This window comes from Trachypithecus francoisi, unplaced genomic scaffold (genome assembly GCF_009764315.1).
Source record: "Trachypithecus francoisi isolate TF-2019V2 unplaced genomic scaffold, Tfra_2.0 Lachesis_group21, whole genome shotgun sequence".
NCBI lineage: Eukaryota > Metazoa > Chordata > Mammalia > Primates > Cercopithecidae > Trachypithecus > Trachypithecus francoisi.
This window is the reverse complement of record NW_022681467.1, coordinates 6,361,011-6,383,233: the sequence shown is the minus strand read 5'-3', so window position 1 is coordinate 6,383,233 and position 22,223 is coordinate 6,361,011. Positions and strand designations below refer to the sequence as shown.

The window sequence follows — 22,223 nt, the reverse complement described above, 5'->3', positions numbered from 1 at the left end:
AAAATTTCCCCTCTGATATTACATGCTACAGATTCCTCTCCCCTCTCCAGTTCCTTTCACTATGAACCCTTACTCCATTCTTTTCTGTTTTGTTTTTTAATTAAAACTGAAACTCTGACGGAGCGCTGTGGCTCATGCCTGTAGTCTCAACACTTTGGGAGGCTGAGGCGGGTGGATCATGAGGTCAAGAGACCAAGACCATCCTGACCAACACAGTGAAGCCCTGAATCTACTGAAAATACAAAAATTAGCTGGGTGTGGTGGCAGGTGGCTGTAGTCCCAGCTACTTGGGAGGCTGAGGCAGGAGAATCGCTTGAACCTGGGAGGCAGAGGTTGCAGTGAGCTGAGATAGCACCACTGCACTCCAGCCTGGTGACACAGTGAGACTCCATTTGAAAAAAAAAAAAAAAGAAAGAAAGAAACCGGAAATTCCAAATACAGCAGTTACTGTTCCCGGGAACATTGCTTTAAGTTTGTATTTCTTTAAGAGTTTGGGGGCCAGGTGTAGTGGCTCACGCCCTTAATCCTGGTACTTTGGGAGACCAAAGCGGGAGGATTGCCTGAGGCCAGGAGTTTGAGACCATCCTGGACAACATAGCGAGACTCCGTCTGTACAAGAAGTAAAAATATTAGCTGGGCATGGTGGTGCACACCTGTGGTCCCAGCTACTCAGGAGGCTGAGTTAAGAGGATCACTTTAGCCTGGGAGCTCGAGGCTGCACTCCAGCCTGGGCGACAGAGTGAGATCCTATCCAAAAAATAAAAAGAGTTTTGCAGACCACTGCTCCCCAGAAATGATCATTAACAGAAAGGCCTAAAGCCAGTAGGTCTGGGGAACCCCGCACACTTTATTCACTCCCTGGAGACCAACCCTGGACATCAGCATCTGAAAAGTTCTGAGGAGTCCTCAGTGATCTCCTTTTATCGAATGTTTAATGTGCTTCCACTGAATATTTTCAGTGTTGTTCGAGCAGTAGTCTTTTTATTGAAATTGTGCCTGTTCACATCCTACACTGCTTGTGTTGGGTGGAAACCAGTTGGGGAGATGCTGCTTGATATACAGATCCTGGCTCTCTCTGTGCATTTGAAATTCATTGGCATTTGGAGACAGTGGCATAGAAGCAGTGAGCACAAGAAAAGTACAACTCAGAGTTTATAATGAGAAAAAGTGAAAACCACCTGACACATAGCTAATGTTTTGGAATGAAAAGTGACTTCCATTCCAGTTGAAGTCAGCCTCTGCTGTGTAATTGAGCAGATATTTAAAAAAATTTAAAAATTTAAAAGGCAGGTGGAGTGGGTAAGATACAACTCCAAATGGCAAAGCCCTGGCTTCAGGAAGGGAGAGGGCTCAGGAATGAGGAACATAATTCAATAGCTGTGCCATGGTCATCCACATAATGCCTTATTTCCTTTGTTTTACCAAGAACTGCACCAACCAAGTGATCTGTTGCCAGCACTTCCATTTGACAAATGTAAGCACCTGTCCAGAGTACTAAATTGCTGAGCCCAGGAGCTCCAGAGGAAACTTGTCTGATTGCTGTGCTGCTAACTCCAGGCTCTCTGTTAATGCCATCCATCAAATTATTCTTTTTCTTCTGTTTTTCCTAAAATGATAATAGTTATTTTTACTGTGAAATTTAAAAAGTATAAAGAAGAAAGAGACCTGGCCGGGCGCGGTGGCTCAAGCCTGTAATCCCAGCACTTTGGGAGGCCGAGACGGGCGGATCACGAGGTCAGGAGATCGAGACCATCCTGGCTAACACGGTGAAACCCCGTCTCTACTAAAAATACAAAAAAAAAAACTAGCCGGGCGAGGTGGCGGGCGTCTGTCGTCCCAGCTACTCGGGAGGCTGAGGCAGGAGAATGGCGGAAACCCAGGAGGCGGAGCTTGCAGTGAGCTGAGATCCGGCCACTGCACTCCAGTCTGGGCGACAGAGCGAGACTCCGCCTCAAAAAAAAAAAAAAAAAAAAAAAAAGAAGAAAGAGACCTATATTGTACTACCTCTAATCACTCCACTCGGAAATGAAGCTAGTGAGCATCTTGACACTAATGCGTTCAGATTTTTGTTCTGTCTGTGATTCGACTGTATTATGTAAATCCATACATAAGTGCAGCCACAACTATTACTTAAGTGATCTCAGAGAACACATACTGTTTCACAACTTGTTTATTTCCACTTAATATCACTATATTGATATATTGACATATAATATATTGATATATATATTGTACATCTCAAGAAATATGTACCAGAATCACCATTTCAAAGGCTGAATAGCATTCCATCATATTGGGGTACACACTTTATTTACCCAGTCCACAGCTGTTTGACATTTAACCCTTTTTCCATTGTTCACTATTACAAGTGATACTGCCCAAAGCATTCCTTTACATGTATCTGATTATTTCTTTGGGTCAATTCCTCAAAGTAGAAATGCTGAATCCAATGGTTTTCATACTTAAATGTTGATATACACATTCAGATTGTCTTCTAGAAAGAGCAAGTCATCTTTTTTCTCTAGTGCTTGTAGAAAGCCCAATGAAGACAAGTGGTAAGAAGCCAGAAATGGTAAAAGGGAAGTGAATGTGACTGTGACACCCACGCCAGGGCATTCCGGAAAGGCAAAGTGGGACAGCTGGGGGGACACCAAGTTAGAGCCAGAAGAGGCACTGGAAACCTGTTGGTCTATTTTAAGCTTAAGGAAACTGAAGGCCGGAAAGGTTAAGCAACCTCCCACCCAAGGCCAAGGTCCCATAGCTTAGATGGATAGCTGTATACTTCAGGGATAATTTTCAACAAATGAAAAAACGTGACTCTCATGCAAATACATTGTGTGTGTGTGTGTGTGTGTGTGTGTCAAAGATTGATTTAACTCATTAACAAGATCAACAGGGCTTTAAAGCTGGCTCCAAATGGGGCAAAGATTAGGAGAGAGTCAGTGGGCAGAAGAACAACACCTTAAACCAACTTTGTCATCTGCTATGAGCCACTTTTGCATTTCTACCTTTGAAGGTTAGAGGTAAGCTTACTACTGTCAGCATTCAACCACTTTTTGACTTTCAAGCAACTCAACTTCAAAAAGTAGAACCCAATACAAACCTGGCTAAAGACATAAAGGGCAATACAGTCAAAACCTTTGAGGTTCTCTTTTCTACTGGACAAACATCATTTGCAATTTATAGACCTTCCAGAAGTTAGCATCTGACTTTACAGAGTCTGGGCCTTAATTAAAAAAAAAAAAAAAGAATCAGACAAAATACAAAATGACATCTGGGATGACACTTAGGTAGATGTGTTACACAGAGCCCAACCATGCCTTTGCGAGGGAACATTTTGTGCTTTATTTGAAGTTGGCATAGTTGTATTTGCTGTAAGAACAACATTTTGTGGCTGAACTGTCTATGGGAGAACAAGGTTGATCTTCATGGCAAACCTACTCAAGCTACTCTCCAGTGGAGTTGCTCTGAAGGCTGGGAGGCTGGAAGGCCCCGCAGTCAGTTGTTGCTCTCATTTCCCAGGGAGTGGGCTCCAGGCTTTGTGTTTCCCCAGGAAGCTGAGGTGGAGCACCTGTTTACCATGTGGGAATCTGCTCTTGTCAGCCTTCCAGCTGGGGGATGGCAGATGCCGTGCGAGAGTCCTGGTTTTATACCCAGAGAAGGTTCCAGGGAGAGCTCAGGATGCTGGAAGGCCTGCCGGTCATCTGTCAGTTTCTATTTTGTAAATTCCAGGATGCTGGTCTCCACACAGCATGTTTGTCACTAATAATACAACCAAACAAGTCACTAATATTCGACCTATGCGGCTGCAGTCCCCTTCAACCTGAGCTCCATGAAGACATAAGTCAGCACATTTCAGTTAGAAGATTTTCAAAATGTTATCCCTGAAATCATTTGTATCCTATAGTCAATGATGTATAAAAGTGGCAGGGCTCTTTTTCTTGATGGTATATAAAATAAGAGTGTGTGTTATAATTAATAGTATCTTAAATTTGTGGCCAGGTGTAGTGGCTCACACCATAATCCCAGTATCTTGGGAGGTCAAGGCAGGCAGCTCACTTGAGCTCAGGAGTTCAAGACCAGCCTGGCCAACATGGCGAAACCCCGCCTCTACTAAAAATACAAAAATTAGCCAGGTGTGGTAGCACACACCTGTAATTCCAGCTACTTGGGAGGTTGAGGCAGGAGGATTGCTTGAACCCAGAAGAGGGAGGCTGTGGTGAGCCGAGATCATGCCACTGCACTCCAGCCTGGGCAACCGAGCTCAGAAAATAAAAATAAAATAAATAAAAATGTGAAAGTGCACATTATGTATTTTTATTTCCTATTGTAGACCCAAAGCCTGATGCTTAATAAGTACTCTGTAAACACGTCTTAAAAATATTAAGCAAAAGATGCAAGAGCTAACTGAAAGCACCAACACTAAAACTAACCGGGGCTGCAGAAGGCCTTCGTGACCACTCTGAGAAAGAACTTTGTCCCTTGTTGGTGCTTCAGTCATTTCCCTTATTACTGAACCTAAACATGCAAAGCCACAGGCAGGAGTATGGTGCCATCTGTGACTGCCAACGTCATTGATTAATTCAGAGGTCATGGAGTAATCTAAGACAACACTGGCCTCAGACAACGGATGCAATAGACCAAGGCCTCAGCAGGAGGACTGTTTCAAGATACAGCCACACAAGCTGCTTCCGTATTTCACACATTGAACTACAGATACTACATGCACCTTTGACAACTTACTTTTCTTTTTCTGTGAGCATGCACCAAATTGAAGATGATATTGGAGTGTTTGCTCTTCAGTGTAATTTCAAACATAGTTCTTTTGTTTTTGTTTTTGTTTTCTTTGAGATGGAGTCTCACCGTGTTGCTCAGGCTGCAGCACAGTGGCATGATCATGGCTCACTGGCAACCTCCGCCTCCCGAGTTCAAGCGATTCTCCTGTCTCAGCTTGGGCTGAGAGGAGCAGTTTACAATTTAGTTATTAATTGTTTGAAAGCAAACGTTTTACACTCAATGAGAACTTCCCCCAGGATCAGAAGAAAACCACTGCCTCCTGGATGTGCAAACACATTGGTGTTTTTTGGTGGTGGATAATTGAAAACTCGAGCAGTCTCTTTTTAGTGGATGCCACACGTCAGCAAGTTCCCCATCCCATCCAGCTGAGGTTATAATGGATTGGATCCAAGCTCCACCTCCTCCCTGTCCTGATTTACCCCCTGCCTGGCACAAAAATGAACAGAGAAGTCACCAAGAGGAAGGCAGAGAGGGAAGAGCACTTGATTCACTCAACAACTAATGCGTGCCAGGGACTGCTCTGAGCTGAGGAGACCACAGTGAACCAAAGGACAGCATTCCTACTCCGTGGAATTTGCATCCAGGTGAGGGCGTTTGGGAGCACCTCTGGCTCCAGGAAGAACCCACCGAGCAGGGCCAAGCAGGAAGGTTGGGGGGTGTCCTAGGTCAGGTTCCCCAGAAACAGGCCCAGAGCTGAAGAACTGTGTGAAAGTGGCTCTCAGGAAGTGCTCCCAAGAGAAATGCACAGTGAAGTGGGGGTTGGAGCCCTGAGGGAAAGAGATCAGAGAGCAGAGGTCCAATATCAGGTGAAGTCCCCTGAGGGTAAATTTGGATCTGTCGGGGTTTTCTTTGTTTGTTTGTGACAGGGTCTCTGTCACCCAGGCTGGAGTGCAGTGGCACGATCTCAGCTCACCACAACCTCCGCCTCCTGGGTTCAAGCAATTCTCCCGCCTCAGCCTCCAGAGCACCTGCAATTACAGGTGCATGCCACCATGCCCGGCTAGTCTTTGTATTTTTAGTAGAGATGGGGTTTCACCATATTGGCCAGGCTAGTCTTGAACTCCTGACATCAAGTGATCTACCAGCCTCAGCTCCCAAAGTGCTAGGTAGGATTACAGGTGTGAGCCACTGCTCCCGGCCTGGGTCCATCTTAAAGGGAGCTTGAGGACAGTGTAGGTCTCACCTCAATTATCCCAATCAGGAGTGTGGAGCTAGGATATTTACACCCCAGCACCCAGCATTCACTGGTCAAGGACTGATCCTGGGGACCCTTCAAGGTCTCTGCACCAAACAAAGCCAGCTGTGACAGCCTGAACCACCAGCTGTGTGGGATACGGTTCTCTTGTCCCAACCACTCTCTCTCTGAAGGTGTGAGAGGCCCCCTCTGGCAGAAGTGTTGGTTTCAAATGAGGCCACTGTGCAACCTGATGTTTCTAGGGATTTTCAGATCTGAAAAAAGTTCAAGAGGTTCAAAGCTATGAAACCGTCATCATCAATGCCTTGAGGTCCCCCAAGGAGGTAGCACCACTCAGTAGGAGTACCAGGTGCTCCATTTTCTGGGGCTCTCCTAATTTCAAATATTCTGTCCACTGTAAGTCCATCCATGCTTCTCAGACCCCATGTCCCTGTGGAATGAAAGTGCCCATGGGGACCATAAGGTGGGGAGTCTCCCTCCTGCTCCCAGGAAGTGCCCAAAGACCAGTGTTCCCAGCAGATAAAATGAGCCAATGCATTCTGCCACCCAGACCCCACCCCACACTGCAGCACTCATTTAAACTATACCTCTCACTCTTCTGTCTTTGGAAGAGGGTGTAAGTCACTCAGCCCTCCCCCTACCAGCACACTACAGATGCTCACCTGCTGGGGGCTCTGCCAGCATCACTTCCGAGAACTCTGCAACCTTGGACGCAACCTTCATCCTGTCCTCCTTTTAAGCTTGAGGAAATTTAAGGGGTCAGGTTATTTATTCAAGGACACACTGCTTAGAGCAGCAGAGATGATAACATTCCAAGTAGGCATTTAAGTCAAAATTCTGCTTTTAAATATTAAATTGGCTGAGAGGCCGGGTGCCATGACTCACGCCTGTAATCCCAGCACTGTGGGAGGATGAGGCAGGTGGATCACAAAGTCAGGAGTTAGAGACCAGCCTGGCCAGTATGGTGAAACCCCGTCTCTACTAAAAATACAAAAATTAGCTGGGCGCAGTGGCTCAAGCCTGTAATCCCAGCATTTTGGGAGGCCGAGACAGGTGGATCACGAGGTCAGGAGATCGAGACCATCGCGGTGAAACCCCGTCTCTACTAAAAATAAAAAAAACTAGCTGGGCGAGGTGGCGGGCGCCTGTAGTCCCAGCTACTCGGGAGGCTGAGGCAGGAGAATGGCGTAAACCCGGGAGGCGGAGCTTGCAGTGAGCTGAGATCCGGCCACTGCACTCCAGTCCGGGAGACAGAGCGAGACTCCGCCTCAAAAAAAAAAAAAAAAAAAATTAACTAGGCGTGGTAGCGGGCGCCTGCAGTCCCAACTACTTGGGAGACTGAGGCAGGAGAATCCCTTGAACCTGGGAGGCGGAGGTTGCAGTGAGCTAAGATTGTGCCACTGCACTCCAGCCTGGGTGACAGCGAGACTCTGTCTCAAAAATAAAATAAAATAAATAAAATAAAATAAAATAAAATAAAATAAATTTGGCTGAGAGGTGTGGTTCACACCTGTAATCCCAGCACTTTGGGAGGCCAAGGTGGGAGGATTACTTGAGCCCAGGAGTTTGAGACCAGCTTGGGCAACACAGCAAGACTCCATCTCTGTTTTTATTTTTATTTATTTTTTGTTTTTATTTTGTTTTTTGATGGAGTCTAGCTCTGTCACCAGGCCGGAGTGCAGCGACGTGATCTCGGCTCACTGCAAGCTCCGCCTCCCGGTTTATGCCATTCTTCTGTCTCAGCCTCCCAAGTAGCTGGGGCTACATGCGCCCGCCACCACGCCCGGGTAATTTTTTTGTATTTTTAGTAGAGATGGGGTTTCACCATATTAGCCAGGATGGTCTCGACCTCCTGACCTCATGATCCACCCTCCTCAGCCTCCCAAAGTGCTGGGATTACAGGCGCGAGCCACTGTGCCTGGCCTCTGTTTTTAAAAATAGATAATATTAAATTATCCATTGTGTTTATTTCCTTTAGATACTGCCATTTACTAATTTGAACTAAAATCATAAAGTTGTTCACACCAAAATACTCATTTCACTTAACTCAGAGGATAGGGGTGGGTGGCTTATTACATTTTTTTCTACATACTGCTATTTGAGGAGAAAAATGGAATTAAAAGATAGTGAATGCTGCTTTTTGGTAAATAGAACATCCCAGTTTTGACTAAGGTGGTGTCTTGAACCAGCAGGGCTAGGATGGACAATTGAATAAATGCTGTCAAGCTCATTTCCATTTGCAATGAAAAATGAAGGACAGAGTTCTATTTCATACCTCCACCTCTTCATACCCCCACCTTTATACCCCCACCTTCATATCCCCACCTTCCATACCCCCACCTTCATACCGACCATACCCCACTTTCATACCCCCACCTTCATACGACCACCTTCATACCCCTGCCTTCATTCCCCACCTCTTCATACCCTACCTTCATACCCCACCTACATAACCCCACCTTCATACCCCCACCTTTATACCCCCAACTTCATACCCCACCTTCATAGTCCCACCTTCATACCCCACATTCATACCCCACCTCTTCATACCCACCACCTTCATACCCCACCTCTTGATACCCTCCACCTTCATACCCCAACCTTTATACCCCCACCTTCATACCGCCATGTTCATACTCGTACCTTCATACCCCCACCTTCCATACCCCACCTCTTCATACACCCACCTTCATACTCCCACATTCATACCCCACATTCATTTCCCACCCTTTCATACTCACCTCTTCATTCCCCACCTTTATACCCCCACCTTCATACCCCACCTTCATACCCCTACCTTCATACTCCTACCTTCATACCCCCATCTTCATACTCCCACCTTCATACCCCCACCTTCCATACCCCACCTCTTCATACATCCACCTTCGTACTCCCACCTTCATACCCCACCTCTTGATACCCCCCACCTTCATATCCCCACCTTCCATACCCCCATCTTCATACCCCACCTCTTCATACCCCCACCTTGATACCCCCCACCTTCTATACCCCACCTTCCATACCCCACCTTCCATACCCCACCGTCCTACCCCCACCTCCATACCCCACCTCTTCATACCCCACCTCTTTATACCCCCACCTTCATGCCCCCATCTTCATACCCCCACCTTCATATTCCACCTTCCATACCCCCACCCTCATACCCCCACTTTCATACCCCACCTCTTCATACCCCCACCTTCATACTCCCACCTTCATACCCCCACCTTCCATACCCCCCTTCCATATCCCCACCTTCCTTACCCCACCTTCTTACCCCCACCTCTTCATACCCCCACCTTCATACCCCACCTTCCATACCCCACCTTCATACCCCACCTTCCATATCCCCACCTTCATATCATACCCCCACCTTCATATTCGTACCCCCACCTTTCACACCCCACCTTCATACCCCCACCTTTCATACCCCCACTTTCATACCCCACTTCCATACCCCCACCCTCATAGCCCACCTTCCATACCCCACCTTCGTATCCCCACCTTCATACCCCACCTTCATACTCCCACCTTCATACCCCACCTTCCATATCCCCACCTTCATACCCCCACCTTCATACCCCCACCTTTCATACCCCACTTCCATACCCCCCCCTCATAGCCCACCTTCCATACCCCACCTTCATAGCCCACCTTCCATACCCCGCCTTCATACCCCACCTTCCATATCCCCACCTTTATACCCCCACCTTCATATCCCCACCTCTCATACCCCACTTCCATACCCCACCTTCATACCCCCACTTTCACCCCCACCTTTCATAGCCCACCTTCATACCCCACCTCCATACCCCCTCCTTCTACCCCCACCTTTCATACCCCACCTCCATATCCCCACCTTCATATCCCTACCTTCATACCCTTGCCTTCCATACCCCACCTTCCATACCCCTACTTTCATACCCCTACCTCTTTGTGCCCCTCCTCTCACCACTCCCCAGCCTTTGGGTAAATTTGCAAAAAAAACAAACACAAAACACAAAAAACTACCCTCTGGCCACATTCCTTAGCCTGCAGAAGGTGCCTTAGGCAGACAGAGCCGACCCAGGGTGTAGTGCTTAACAGGCTGGAGGAACTCAGCTCTGGCCATGTTGTAGTTATTCCTTGCTGCCTAGTCCTGACTTTACACCATGCACAAAACTAAATTCCAGATGAATGGAAGGCCTACAAATAAATAAACACATCATATATAAACAGGCAAAGCTGTATACACTGTATAAGTCTTAGCAGAAAATAAAGGAGACTTTATTACTTCAAGATGAGGGACTTCTTTCTAGGCAAGAGTTAATAAGCAACAGCCATATTGACAACTTGGATAAATTTGCTTCTATCATCATTAAAAGCATAAGAAAATTTTAAAGGCAGAAAAACAATGAAAGAGAACATATGTGAAACATATCAGACAATGGATTCATATACACAACCAACTTATGCAACTTAATTTTTGAAAATCAAGAAACCACAAAATAGGCAACAGATGAATGGAAAGGCAATTCCCTGCAAAAGGAAATAGAAATAAACGATACGAATTTAATCAAGGCGAAGCAAATGAAAACAAAACAAAATCATTTCTGTTCATCAGATTGGTCTGTTTAAATGTTTGATAATATCAATCATTGACAAGCAGTGTGGACACTTTCACAGATGGCAGGGGCAGTGCAGAAGAGCACAGCCACCCAGGGAGCACTGTGGCACCAGCTCAGAACCTGCTACATGCATAGGCCCCGGCATTTTCTCTGAGGTTTCACACAGTACACAAGGGAACACGCACACAGGTGACCATCACAGCCCTGCCTGTGATGGATAGCAAAACACTGGAAACGACTAAGCGTCTATCGAAATAGAATGGATATGTGGATTGTAGTATACCCCTATGGTGGAAAACCATTCCCACTTACGACAGTGGAACCAGGGCTTCATGTGTCAATGTGGATAAACCTCATTACAATTTGTTGCGTGAAATTAGTAAGCCGGTACAATTCCATTGGGTGGAGAAAACACAGATGATACCATTCAAGAATGATACACACAAAACTGATTACAGTGGTTACATCTGAGTAAGTGAAGGAGATTATGGGTGATGGTCAAGGGAGATTACTTTCAACTACAATCATTTATTTTCTTTAATTAAAATATATTCATTTGTGATGTTTGTAATCACAATTTCAAAAATGTAAATGCAAACACCCTTGGGAGGAGTAACACACAAAGTTAAAAGAAAAGAAGCAATGTTCTCCAAAGATGCGCTTGCGTCATTGTCCAGGTGCCCCTCTGCGCTTGCGTCGTTGTCCAGGTGCCCCTCTGCGCTTGCGTCGTTGTCCAGGTGCCCCTCTGCGCTTGCGTCGTTGCCCAGGTGCCCCTCTGCGCTTGCGTCATTGCCCAGGTGCCCCTCTGCGCTTGCGTCATTGTCCAGGTGCCCCTCTGCAAGTGAAGGGCAAAAGCCTCCATTACCTTTTTGTTTCCCAGGTGACAGTTCCTGGGGCAAAGGTCATTTTAAAGTTTGGAGGAAGCTCATTATTTTCCAGACTAGTTTAGAAAAACCCTTACATGAGAGGTACTCACCACACCAGGAGGTTCCTCAGCCAAGCAGAAGCAGATGGTAGAGAGAACTGTTTGGGTAATGTGTTTTTTTAAGATCTGGAGGTAGGTCTGATACTGCAGAGCTGATTCCGAGATTATAAATGCTTACCACACCTCAAGGCCAAGTTGATGCCCTTGGGGAATGGAAATTCCATAGCTGGGAGCCAAGGACTTGACTTTTCCCACACCCTAGGTTTCAAGTCTTCAACATATCAGAAACACATCCCTTTTCAAACCACTGATAACATTCCTGAATGAGACTTGGAATTTGAAGAGCGCTGTATCAGGACTTGTGCCATAAGCACTTTCTTATTTGACTTTTACTTGACCTTCAAGATAATTTTTCTCCTTTTCTCTAACCCTAAAAGAAAGAAAACAAGACTTAGGGTCCCTCCCTTTACCCTCCTCCCTGCAGCTTCCTATGCATGCGAAGAAGCATACAACAACTTTTCTCTCTATTAGGGGACATTCCGCGCCTAGTAGGCAAATCTCTAGGTTAGAGGCTTCTAAGCAGACAGGCAGAAGGAGATTGGACTCTGCAGACACTGTTTCTTTGTAGTCCCAGGTCTGTGCTGCTGGTGATTAAATGGTCTCTTTCCAGGATGGGAGGTATATGAATCCGTTTTAAGTGTCTTTTAGTATCAGCTCTCTGGTTAATAACAAATGCCATTAATATAAAGAGATAATTTGTTATTTATTTGTTTGTTTGTTTATTTTATTATTGTTATTTTTTTGAGATGGAGTCTTGTGCTGTTGCCCAGGCTGGAGTGCAGTGGCACCATCATGGCTCACTGCTGCCTTGAACTCCTGGGCTCAGGTGAGCCACCTACCTCAGCCTCCTGAGTAGCTGGAACTACAAGACACACGCCACCATGCCCGGCTAATTTTTTTTTTTTTTTTTTTTTTGAGATGGAGTCTCGCTCTGTTGCCCAGGCTAGAGTGCAGTGGCGTGATCTCGGTTCACTGCAACCTCCATCTCCTGGGTTCAAGCAATTCTCTTGCCTCAGCCTCCTGAATAGCTGGGACTACAGGTGCACACTGCCATGCCCAGCTAATTTTTTGTATTTTAGTGGAGACGAGGTTTCACCGTGTTGCCCAGGCTGGTCTCAAACTCCTGAGCTCAGGCAATCTACCCACCTCAGCCTCCCAAAGTGCTAAGATTATAGGCGTGAGCCATCGCTCCCAGCCAATTTTTTAATTTTTTGTCGAGTCAAGATCTCTCTATGTTGCTTAGGCTGGTCTCAAACTCCTGGGCTCAAGTGATCCTCCTGCCTCGAACTTCCACAGAACTGGGATTATAGGCGTAGGCTACTGCACCCGGACAAGAGATCGTTTAAATAGGAAGAGTATTAGAGAGTATTTAGGTGCCTATTGAAGCATTTTATTTTGTTTTTGAGATAGAGTCTTGCTCTGTAGCCCAGGCTGGAATGCAGTGGTGTGACCTCGGCTCTCTGCGACCCCTGCCGCCTGGGTTCAAGTGATTCTTCTGCCTCAGCCTTCGGAGTAGCTGGAAATACAGGCGCACACCACCACGCCTGGCTAATTTTTGTATTTTTAGTAGGGATAGGGTTTCACCATGTTGACCAGGCTGGTTTCGAACTCCTGACCTCAGGTGATCTGCCCACCTCAGCCTCCCAAAGTGTTGGGATTACAGGCGTGAGCCACCGTGCCCAACCTATTGCAGTATTTTAATCTCATTGTCCATTTTATTCCTCCAATGACCTTCCCTTGATATCATCAGCCCTAGCTTTGGGGGTTTAAGGATGAGGGCACCCAAATGGGTCGCCCAAAGTGACCCAGCCAACCGGGGCCCGAGACAGGATTTGAAGACAGGTTTTTCTGAGCCAAAAGCTGGTATGCCTACCCATACTCCCAGCTGCCAGGTCACCAGTCAGAGCTGCAAGCCAGACTGCCTCGAAATTGCACAAGGTTGCTGCCTGAAGAATGTCCCTTTGGATGAGGTCCCCGCCTACTGAGAAATTACGCAGAATGATTACAAAATGGTACAAATTACTGTAGACTCCTGCACCGGACTGGAACTCAGCAGGCCCAGCCTTGCCCAGCCCCAGCCCTGGGTGTGACCTCAAAGGGCTGGGAAAGAACTTGGGCCTTCTCCAGTTGTTCTCTCGCCCTTGGCCAGGATGCCAGCTCTTATGAAGAACTCAGGTGAACACCTCGGGCTTCTCAAGGTGTGTTATGCATGAATGCAGGACGAGGGAGTGGACCCAACCCCTGGCCTGCCTTCCTCTCCCTCTTGTGGTCACCAGCACCCCCTTTTCTTCCCTAGAAGTCCCCGGCCAGGCCAGCAACCCACTCTCTCCCAGCTTCTAAAGGCAGCACATCACCCCTCTGTCCTGCTGTACATGCCTGCAGGGAAAACAAACACAGGCAATACCCTGGCAAGCTCTCAGTGGAGGTCTGCTGTGCTCTATAAGGATAGGTGGCTATCCCTTGGCTTGGGGTCTTTGTTGCTGCTTGTGGGGTTTTCTGGGAATGATGCAGCTGTGCAGGGTGTTTGATGTAAGAACCATCGTCTCACCAACTTTGTGCCTTGCCAGCTTTGTCCTGTCTGACCCTCTGGCTGCACTGAATCACAGCCACATGGCTCTGCCACCACTTTCCCAGGTGTCCACTTGGCTGTAGCGAGCAGCACTCACTCACCAGCTTTGCAGATATGTAGACAGCCCCTCCGCCTGCTTGCAGGAATTCTGCACAGGTACAGGGATGTGTTGGAGGCTGGGATTGTCTAAGTGGGTCTGGAGAAACCAGTTAGTAGCACCAGATTTTTGTGTTTTTGTTTTTGGGTTTTTGTTTGTTTGTTTGTTTTGTTTTGTTTTGTTTTGAGACAGAGTCTGGCTCTGTCACCCAGGCTGGAGGGCAGTGGCTCAATCTTGGCTCACTGCAACCTCTGCCTCCCGGGTTCAAGCGATTCCCCTGCCTCAGCCTCCCAAGTAGCTGGGATTATAGGTACATGCCACCATGCCTGGCGAATTTTTGTATTTTTAGTAGATGAGGTTTTATCATGTTGGCGAGGCTGGTCTCAAACTCCTGACCTCAAGTGAACCACCCACCTCAGTCTCCCAAAGTGCTGGGATTACAGGCGTGAGTCGCCACACGGGGCCTGTAGCACCAACTGCTATTGGCTTTGACATGGGAAAGCTGACATTAAAACTGGCCTCCTTTGTTGGGTGACAAGTTATTTCTGCCCTCAAAGAAGGAAATTTTGAAGAAGCAAGTGTAAGGGATGAGATCGAAAGTCTGTGAGAATTAGAAACAAACAAATAAATCAACACAAACTTGTCCAAAAACAACTTTAAAAAACACGCAAAATCCCTTCAGTGGGACAGAATCCAATCCCAGAGGGGAGGAAGTGTTTTGTGATGCTAACTGCTGCTGGCGGAGGGCCCAGGGGGTATATACACATGATTCTGAAAGGGAGGACTGGCCCTGGAACACTAAACTCTGGTCCATTTGTGAAATTAAATCCCTCTGTGCTCTGGGACAAGTGAGTCAGGACTGAATGAAAGGGGAGGGAAAAGCTGGTGCGGGGGGAGGTGGGGCTAGGGGGGATTCCGGGGACCAAAAAAAATCCCCACATCCAGCAGGGAAGGGTCCACAGCAATCCAGTCAAGTGCAGCCTCTGTGCTTGTCCACCCTCGTGCCTTGGGTCGTGGCGCCTTCCTCTGCACTAGAGATAGGTGGCATGGCATGATTGGTGACTTGGCATGGGAGTGCTCCTGAGTGACAGCCACAGATCGTAGCTTTTTTTTTTTTTTTTTTTTTGAGACAGAGTCTCGCTCTGTCGCCCGGGCTGGGGTGCAGTGGCCGGATCTCAGCTCACTGCAAGCTCCGCCTCCTGGGTTCACGCCATTCTCCTGCCTCAGCCTCCCAGAGTAGCTGGGACTACAGGCACCCGCCACCTCGCCCGGCTAGTTTTTTGTATTTTTTAGTAGAGACGGGGTTTCACAGTGTTAGCCAGGATGGTCTCCATCTCCTGACCTCGTGATCCGCCCGTCTCGGCCTCCCAAAGTGCTGGGATTACAGGCTTGAGCCACCGCGCCCGGCCAGATCGTAGCTTCTTATGTGTGGCCAGATGTAGAGAAGGAATCAAGGAGGAAACTTGGAGGTCTGGAGATCCAGCCAACAGCATCGGCAAGAGCGGTACCCAGACAAAAACAGCCTGGCTGAAGGGAATCAGCCGCTGCCCATTCCGATGAGAATCAAGGCCATTTGGGGTTTTTATGTCCAAATCAGTATGGTGGTTGTGAAGGTAACCAAAGTGTGGAGAGGGAAATGTGCCCAGTGACAGGGCTTCCTGCTGGGGTGGGAGTCCTCTCTTTGAGGTTTGCCAGAGGCTGTGGCCGGCCCTCTCTCACAAGGCCCTCTGCTTCTGGTGGGTGTGTGGCTCTCCTGTTTGGTGCCACAGCCAGAGTCCAGAATGAAGCAGGGCCTAGTCCCAGGGTGGTGGGACTTCAGCAGAGCTGCTCACACTCCCCTGAACCCCTTCCTTGCTTCTACCTTTTTAGCCCCTTGACTCCTTCCATTTTCATACACACCACCCTTTCTTTGTCTTGTTTTCCTAAAATTTTGGTTACAAAGCGCGTTAAGCATACAGAAAACCACACATGACTGTAAAATACCCATCACTCAGCGCTGTCAAATGTCATCGTTTTGCCATTTCATTTTAAGAGATAAAATCTTGCCAGGCACAGTGGCGCCTGTCTGCTGTCCCAGAGCTTTGGGAGACCAAGGTGGGAGGATTGCTTGAGGCCAGGAGTTCAAGATCAGCCTGCGCAACACAGCAAGAAAGTGTCTCTACAAAATAAATACATAAATAAAATCTCACACGTGACCGAGCCGCTTGGCCTGTGAACACTTTCATCCATTTCTCCTGTCTAGAGGTAACCACTATCCTGGATTAGGGTTATAACCCCATACATATTGGGATAGCTTTTGTGCCCATGTATGTATCTATAAACATACAGTACAGTTTTGCATGGTTTTATAATTTTAATAATATAACATGTAACAGTATTTTATTTAAAAATTTTTTTTTATAGAAACAGAGTCTCACTATGTTATCCAGGCTGGTCTCCAACTCCTGGTCTCAAGCAATTCTCCCACCTTGGCCTCCCAAAATGCTGGGATTACAGGCATGAGCTACCACATCTGGCCTAATAATGTATTTTTAAACCTAACATAGACAAAATAGTATCCTTTCAACATGTTATCGATATAAATATTGTTGAGATACATTTTTATTTGTTAATTTGTTTTGTCATAGTTATACATATTTTGGGGTGTGCAGGTGATATTTTGATATATGTATGCAATATGTAATGATGAAATCAGGGTAACTGGGATATCCATCCATGTATCTTTTTCTTTGTGTTGGGAACGTTTGCATGGTTTTAAACTTCATATACTGAATATAATATTTCTTGATTTGCCTTTTTTTTGCTTTCAAAAAAAGCCTTTTGAGCTTTTATGTTTATGCATGTGTTCATACATACAGTTCCGGTTCATTAATTTTTAACTGCCATGTAGCATTTTATACTTCAATTAATTTATCTGTTCCCCTATTAATGGACCCTTAGGTGCTCTCACAAATAATGGTGCAACAAATATTCTTGCAAAGGTATTTTCGTGCCCACGTGCAAGTTTAGTCTGTAAAGTGCACATATAGGTTTGTGTATCTTTAACCCTACGAGATGTTGCCAAGTTGCTTTCCGAAGTAACTCTGAGGTCAATACTCCTCCAGCAGTGTAAGAGGTGCCGTGGTTTGAATATGCTCTCTAAAACTCATCTTGAAATTTCATTGCCATTGTAATAATATTAAAAGGTGAGATCTTTAAGACATCATTAGGTCATGAGGGCTCTGCCCTCGCAAATGGATTAATGCCATTATCTTGGTAGTGGGTTAGTTTTCAAAGACGTGGTTTCCTATCAAAAAGAATGAGCTTGGCCGATTTCCTCTCCCTGTCTCCACGCACTTCTGCCTTCCGCCATGGGATGACCCTTACCAGATGCCAGAGTCATGCTCTCGGACTTTCCAGCTTCCAGAACCATGAGCCAAATAAACTTCTGTTCTTAATAAATTAGCCAGTCTGGAGTATTCTGTTATAGCAACAGGAAACAGAGAAAGACAAAGGGGATCCTGTTTTCCCACATCCTAGAATATTTGGCATTGTCAGACTTTTAAAAGAAACTTTGCCGCAGAGATGTGTATAAAATAGAATCTCCTAATCATTTTCTCTCTCAAGGCCCCAGTGCTTCTGGAAGCTCCCCCTCTGGTCCTTACTGCAGTCACAGGCACCGAGGGGATGGATCAAGCATGAAGGGCTTGGCTGGCTTCCCTTCTTCTGACCCTCTAAGTCCTGGGAGTATCCATAGCTATCTGCTGGGCCCCCTTCTCCACTGACCTCTCTCCTTAGATAATCTCTCCCTGCCACAGTGCTTTAGAATGCCAACCACACGTGCCAGTGACTTCCAAATGTAGAAAAATCTCCTTCCAGAGTGTCAGAAGCTACTTCACAGATTTATTTGATGGCTGATAGCAACCGTAATAAAATTTAATCTGCCCAAAGTTCAACGTGGTTTCCTCCTCAGGTCTAATTCCTCCCCATTGCTCCCATCTCAGTTAAGGGCAATGCCGTTTATTAATTGCTCAAACCAAACACTTGGGAGCCACCCTTGATTCTTCTCTTTCCAGCACCCCCACATTCAGTCCATCAAATTATATCAATTTCTATGTCAAATAGTTCCTAAATTCCCCCCTTCTTTCTAGTTCCACTGCTACCACCTTGGTCCAAGTTACATCATCTCTTGCCTAGACCACTGTACTTGCTCCTAGCTGGTCTTCCTGTTTCTCGTCTCACCCTTTCCAACCACCTCAGTGCCAAGGTGATCGGTTTAGACCATAAAACACTTGTAAAATGCCATTCCCCTACTTAAGACCTTCCAGTGGTTCTTACCACAGAAGACTCAAAGTGATGAATACTATGATCTAGAAGTTGGCAAGAGCTGATCGCTGCCTGCTTCTCCTCCTGCACACCTTCCTCAGCTCCAGAACTTTCTCTCCATGTGGAGGGCTCTTCCTTTGATCTTTTTATGGCATTCTTGTCATTCAAGGCTCTATCACTTAAAAAAGACTTGCCCTGACCCACCCGCCCTGGTCCGTGTGGCCCCTTCGTTGTTCCCACAGCATTACCTTCATCTGTCTTCATTCTGGAACTGCTCAGTGCTTGGTTCTGGTGTCTTTCTACCCCACCAGAATCTCATCTCCAGGAGAACTGGGATCTTCTCAGCTCCACTCCCCATTTGTAGTGCCTGGCATGAAGCGAAAGCCCATAAAAGTCGAAATAATGAGCAAATAGATGAGGTCACATTTTAGAACAAGCTTTAAGCACAAATGAAGTTTCCCTCCCAGAGTCTGGGTGGGATAAAAGCTACTTGAGACAAGACAACATTTCTCTTTAGTGAGAGCAGTGGTTCTCAAACTTCTTAGCCTCAGGACCCCTGGATGCTCTTAAAAATTATTATTATTGTTGTTGTTATTTTGAGATGGAGCTTCACTCTGTCGCCCAGGCTGGAGTGTGGTGGCATGATCTCGGCTCACTGCAGCCTCCACCTCCTAGGTTCAAGTGATTCTCCTGCCTCAGCCTCTGGAGTAGCTGGGACTTACAGGCACCTACCACCATGCCCGGCTAATTTTTTTTGTATTTATGTACAGATGGGGTTTTGCCATGTTGGCCAGGCTGGTCTTGGCCTCCTGACCTCAAGTGATCTGCCTGCCTCGGCCTCCCAAAGTGCTGGGATTCCAGGCATGAGCCACTATGCCCGGCCAATGCTCTTAAAAATTATTGAGGACCCCAAAGAACTTACGTTTGTGTGAATCATATCTATAAATAGTTGCTATATTAGAAATTTAAATGAAGAAATTTAAAAATGCTTATTTTAAAACAATAATGGACATATTACATGTTAATGTAAATAACATTTGTATGAAAAATTACTATGTTTTTGTAGATGTAAATAACATTTGTATGAAAAATTACTATGTTTTCAAAAAATAGTGAGCAGAGTGGCACCCTTGAGAACAGCTACTCTACACTTACAGTGCCTAGTACGCGCCGGGAAAGACTCTGTTGAATGAGTGAATAGGAGAGCGAAAGAATTTAGACCAGCCTGAAGGGTCAGATGCAGGTGCACGGATAGGTGGGGATCTGAGATGGGGCCGCTTTTTCCCCTAGATGGCCCCGGGGCCCACTTCCCCTCCTCCCTACTCACCCACCCCAACCTCACTCAGTCCTTTCTCCTCCCTTTCCCCAACAATCTTCTCTCCACAGCAGTGCAAACATAGAACAAGAAATCATTTTGATGTCTTCAAAAATCAGTGTGCATGCTGGATATGTCTTTTCAAGAAGCTCATTTCTATAACCGAAATAATGATTGTATGAATTTCAGTCCTTCAAAGGGGGTTCCTTTGGATTGTTTCCCTTGCCAGATGGATATTGAGGCCCGGTTTTGCCAGGATGTATTTATTCTGTCTATATTCATGTTGAGAAAGCTAGCTGGGTGTTATATTATCTTCCTTATTACAATACTGAAACCTAACAAACTGGATATCATATTCTTTTCCTTATTACAATACCGAAACCTAAGTTCTTCCCCTTTCTAAGGAGAAGCTGCCTCCTCCCCCTTTATTTTTTCCTCTGGCCAGAGGAAATTCACAGAGCCAAGATTTAAAAAAAAAAAGAAATAGAAAAAGATGGTCATCTCTGTTCCTACTGAAGAGCCTGAGCTCCCCAGGCGCTGTGGGCATGCCACGCCTCTCCACTTCCTGACGTCATACTATTTTTGTCTTTGAATAGCTCATTGACACAATTGCCTCGGAGATCGGAGAACTGAAACAGGAGATGGTGCGGACAGATGTCAGCCTGGAAAATGGCCTGGAACCCGCTGAAACCCACAGGTGACCAGAGACACGGTTAGGTGATGGGTACGAGAAAGAGATCGAGTGAACCCTAGCACTGCCAAGGGCTGACCTGCAGTCACTCCTCAGAAGTCTGGGAACTGGGAGTGTGGTGGCAGCTCTAGATGAAATCCTCTGTAGGAGGTGGGAGTGGCCTAGGAACTAGTTGTCTGCTTGTTTCTTTTAATCACTTTGAAGGCACTTGAACTTTACACTCTCTCGATTCCTCCTGGCACCAGAACCCGGAAACCTAAAATTGTCTGTGCCATATCCACCTACTCCCAATGATGGAAACAGTAACGCAGCGAGATCCAGCGTGTGCAAAGTAGAATTCAGTGTAGCCGTGTGAGTCTCCAGAAGGCTTACAGGGGAGCAGCTAAAGAGGATGGACTCATTTTGCATTCTCAGGTCAGAAAAAACCCCAGCAGTCTCCAAAACCATTAACCTGAAAAGCCATTTAGCGATTGGAAACTGGATGTGGTTGTAAATTAGATAGAAAGGGAAGACGGCGTGCTGTGCTGTTGAAGCCGATACCTGTGCACATACTGCACGCTGTCTGAATAGGAGGCAAGGGAATAGTCTGTACCTGGAGAAAAAAGGGGTGCAAAGGTTGGGGGGTGGTGGGAAGTTGAAGGTGACCTCTTCCAACTTTGATGCTAACAAGATAACAATAGAATGGCTGTAAAAAGACACGGACACTTCGTGCCTTAGAGGCCAGATTCATTAACAGCTTCCCCTTTCTCCCAGAAAGTGGGGCTGAGCCTGCCTGGAGCAGTGTGAGGCTGATTTATGGAGTGGGTTTTGCTTGCGAGTCACGCAACAGACAGGCCAGCCAGATGGTTCTGGTTGTCCAGGCAAGTTTCAAACCAGCCCGACTAGTTCCCCATCATACGCTGAGGGGAGAGAGCACCATCCCTTCCAGCACTTCGCAGCTGGCAGGTGGTACTTTGATACCCGATGTTTCTGGGGGAACAGCACTCACCCTTAATTCTCTGTGCCTTCCCTTTCCTTTCCTTCTCTACAAAACGATAGGGGTGAACCAGATGGTCCCCTTGCTCCTTTCAGCACACCCAGCATTCTATGATTGTTCTTGGCCTCAATGTGAAAGTCTTATTTTTCCCCCGTAAACTAGACAACTGCACAGTGATTTTCAGGTAGTGACTCTCTGCCTTACCTCCAGAGTAGTTTCAAACATCGTGGAACTTTAGCCAGGGAATTTCTCTTTATCCTGTGCCTTGTTGAGCTAAAATTTAATTGGGAGTCTAGGCTGATAACAACAGAAAAGAGAGCTTTGGTAGCACTGATTTCTCTCATAGCCAGGAAAGGTGGCTCTGTGAGATCAACCCCAAGCTCCACAGATAACAGACACCCGGACACAGAGCGGCAGAAACCCTTCCCCTGCATATAAGCACAGGGGATTTTGGGGGTGTAAGAAGGACGTTCTGAACATGTGAGGGGCCATCGAGATCTTGTTTTCTGACTCCGGTGGGTATTAGAGTGAGAGCCGGGTGGTTGCTTAATCTTTAACATTTCCTTCCATCTTTTCCTTTTCAGATGTAAGAATAACTGTAAGCAGTCCACAATAGCCTTTTTTCCCAAATGAATGTCACTTTGAATGCTATGTTGCTTAATTCATGAATTGATACATTTGCAGAG

At 46.5% G+C, this 22,223-nt stretch overlaps 1 protein-coding gene across 11 annotated transcripts in view; it reads left to right on the top strand.

The window, feature by feature from the left end:
* The window catches only part of RIN2 (Ras and Rab interactor 2), a 250,681-nt gene that overhangs the window by 160,343 nt on the left and 68,115 nt on the right, over positions 1–22,223 (top strand). For 7 of the 11 annotated variants that reach the window (XM_033185479.1, XM_033185474.1, XM_033185473.1 and 4 more), the window contains one exon: positions 20,467–20,567. The exons of 3 other annotated variants lie outside the window; for them this stretch is intronic. In XM_033185479.1, coding sequence (XP_033041370.1) covers positions 20,467–20,567 — 101 coding nt within the window. Of the gene's footprint in view, positions 1–20,466; positions 20,568–20,806; positions 20,976–22,223 lie in introns of those variants that run through there. One more of the 11 variants, XM_033185481.1, reaches the window with a different exon arrangement.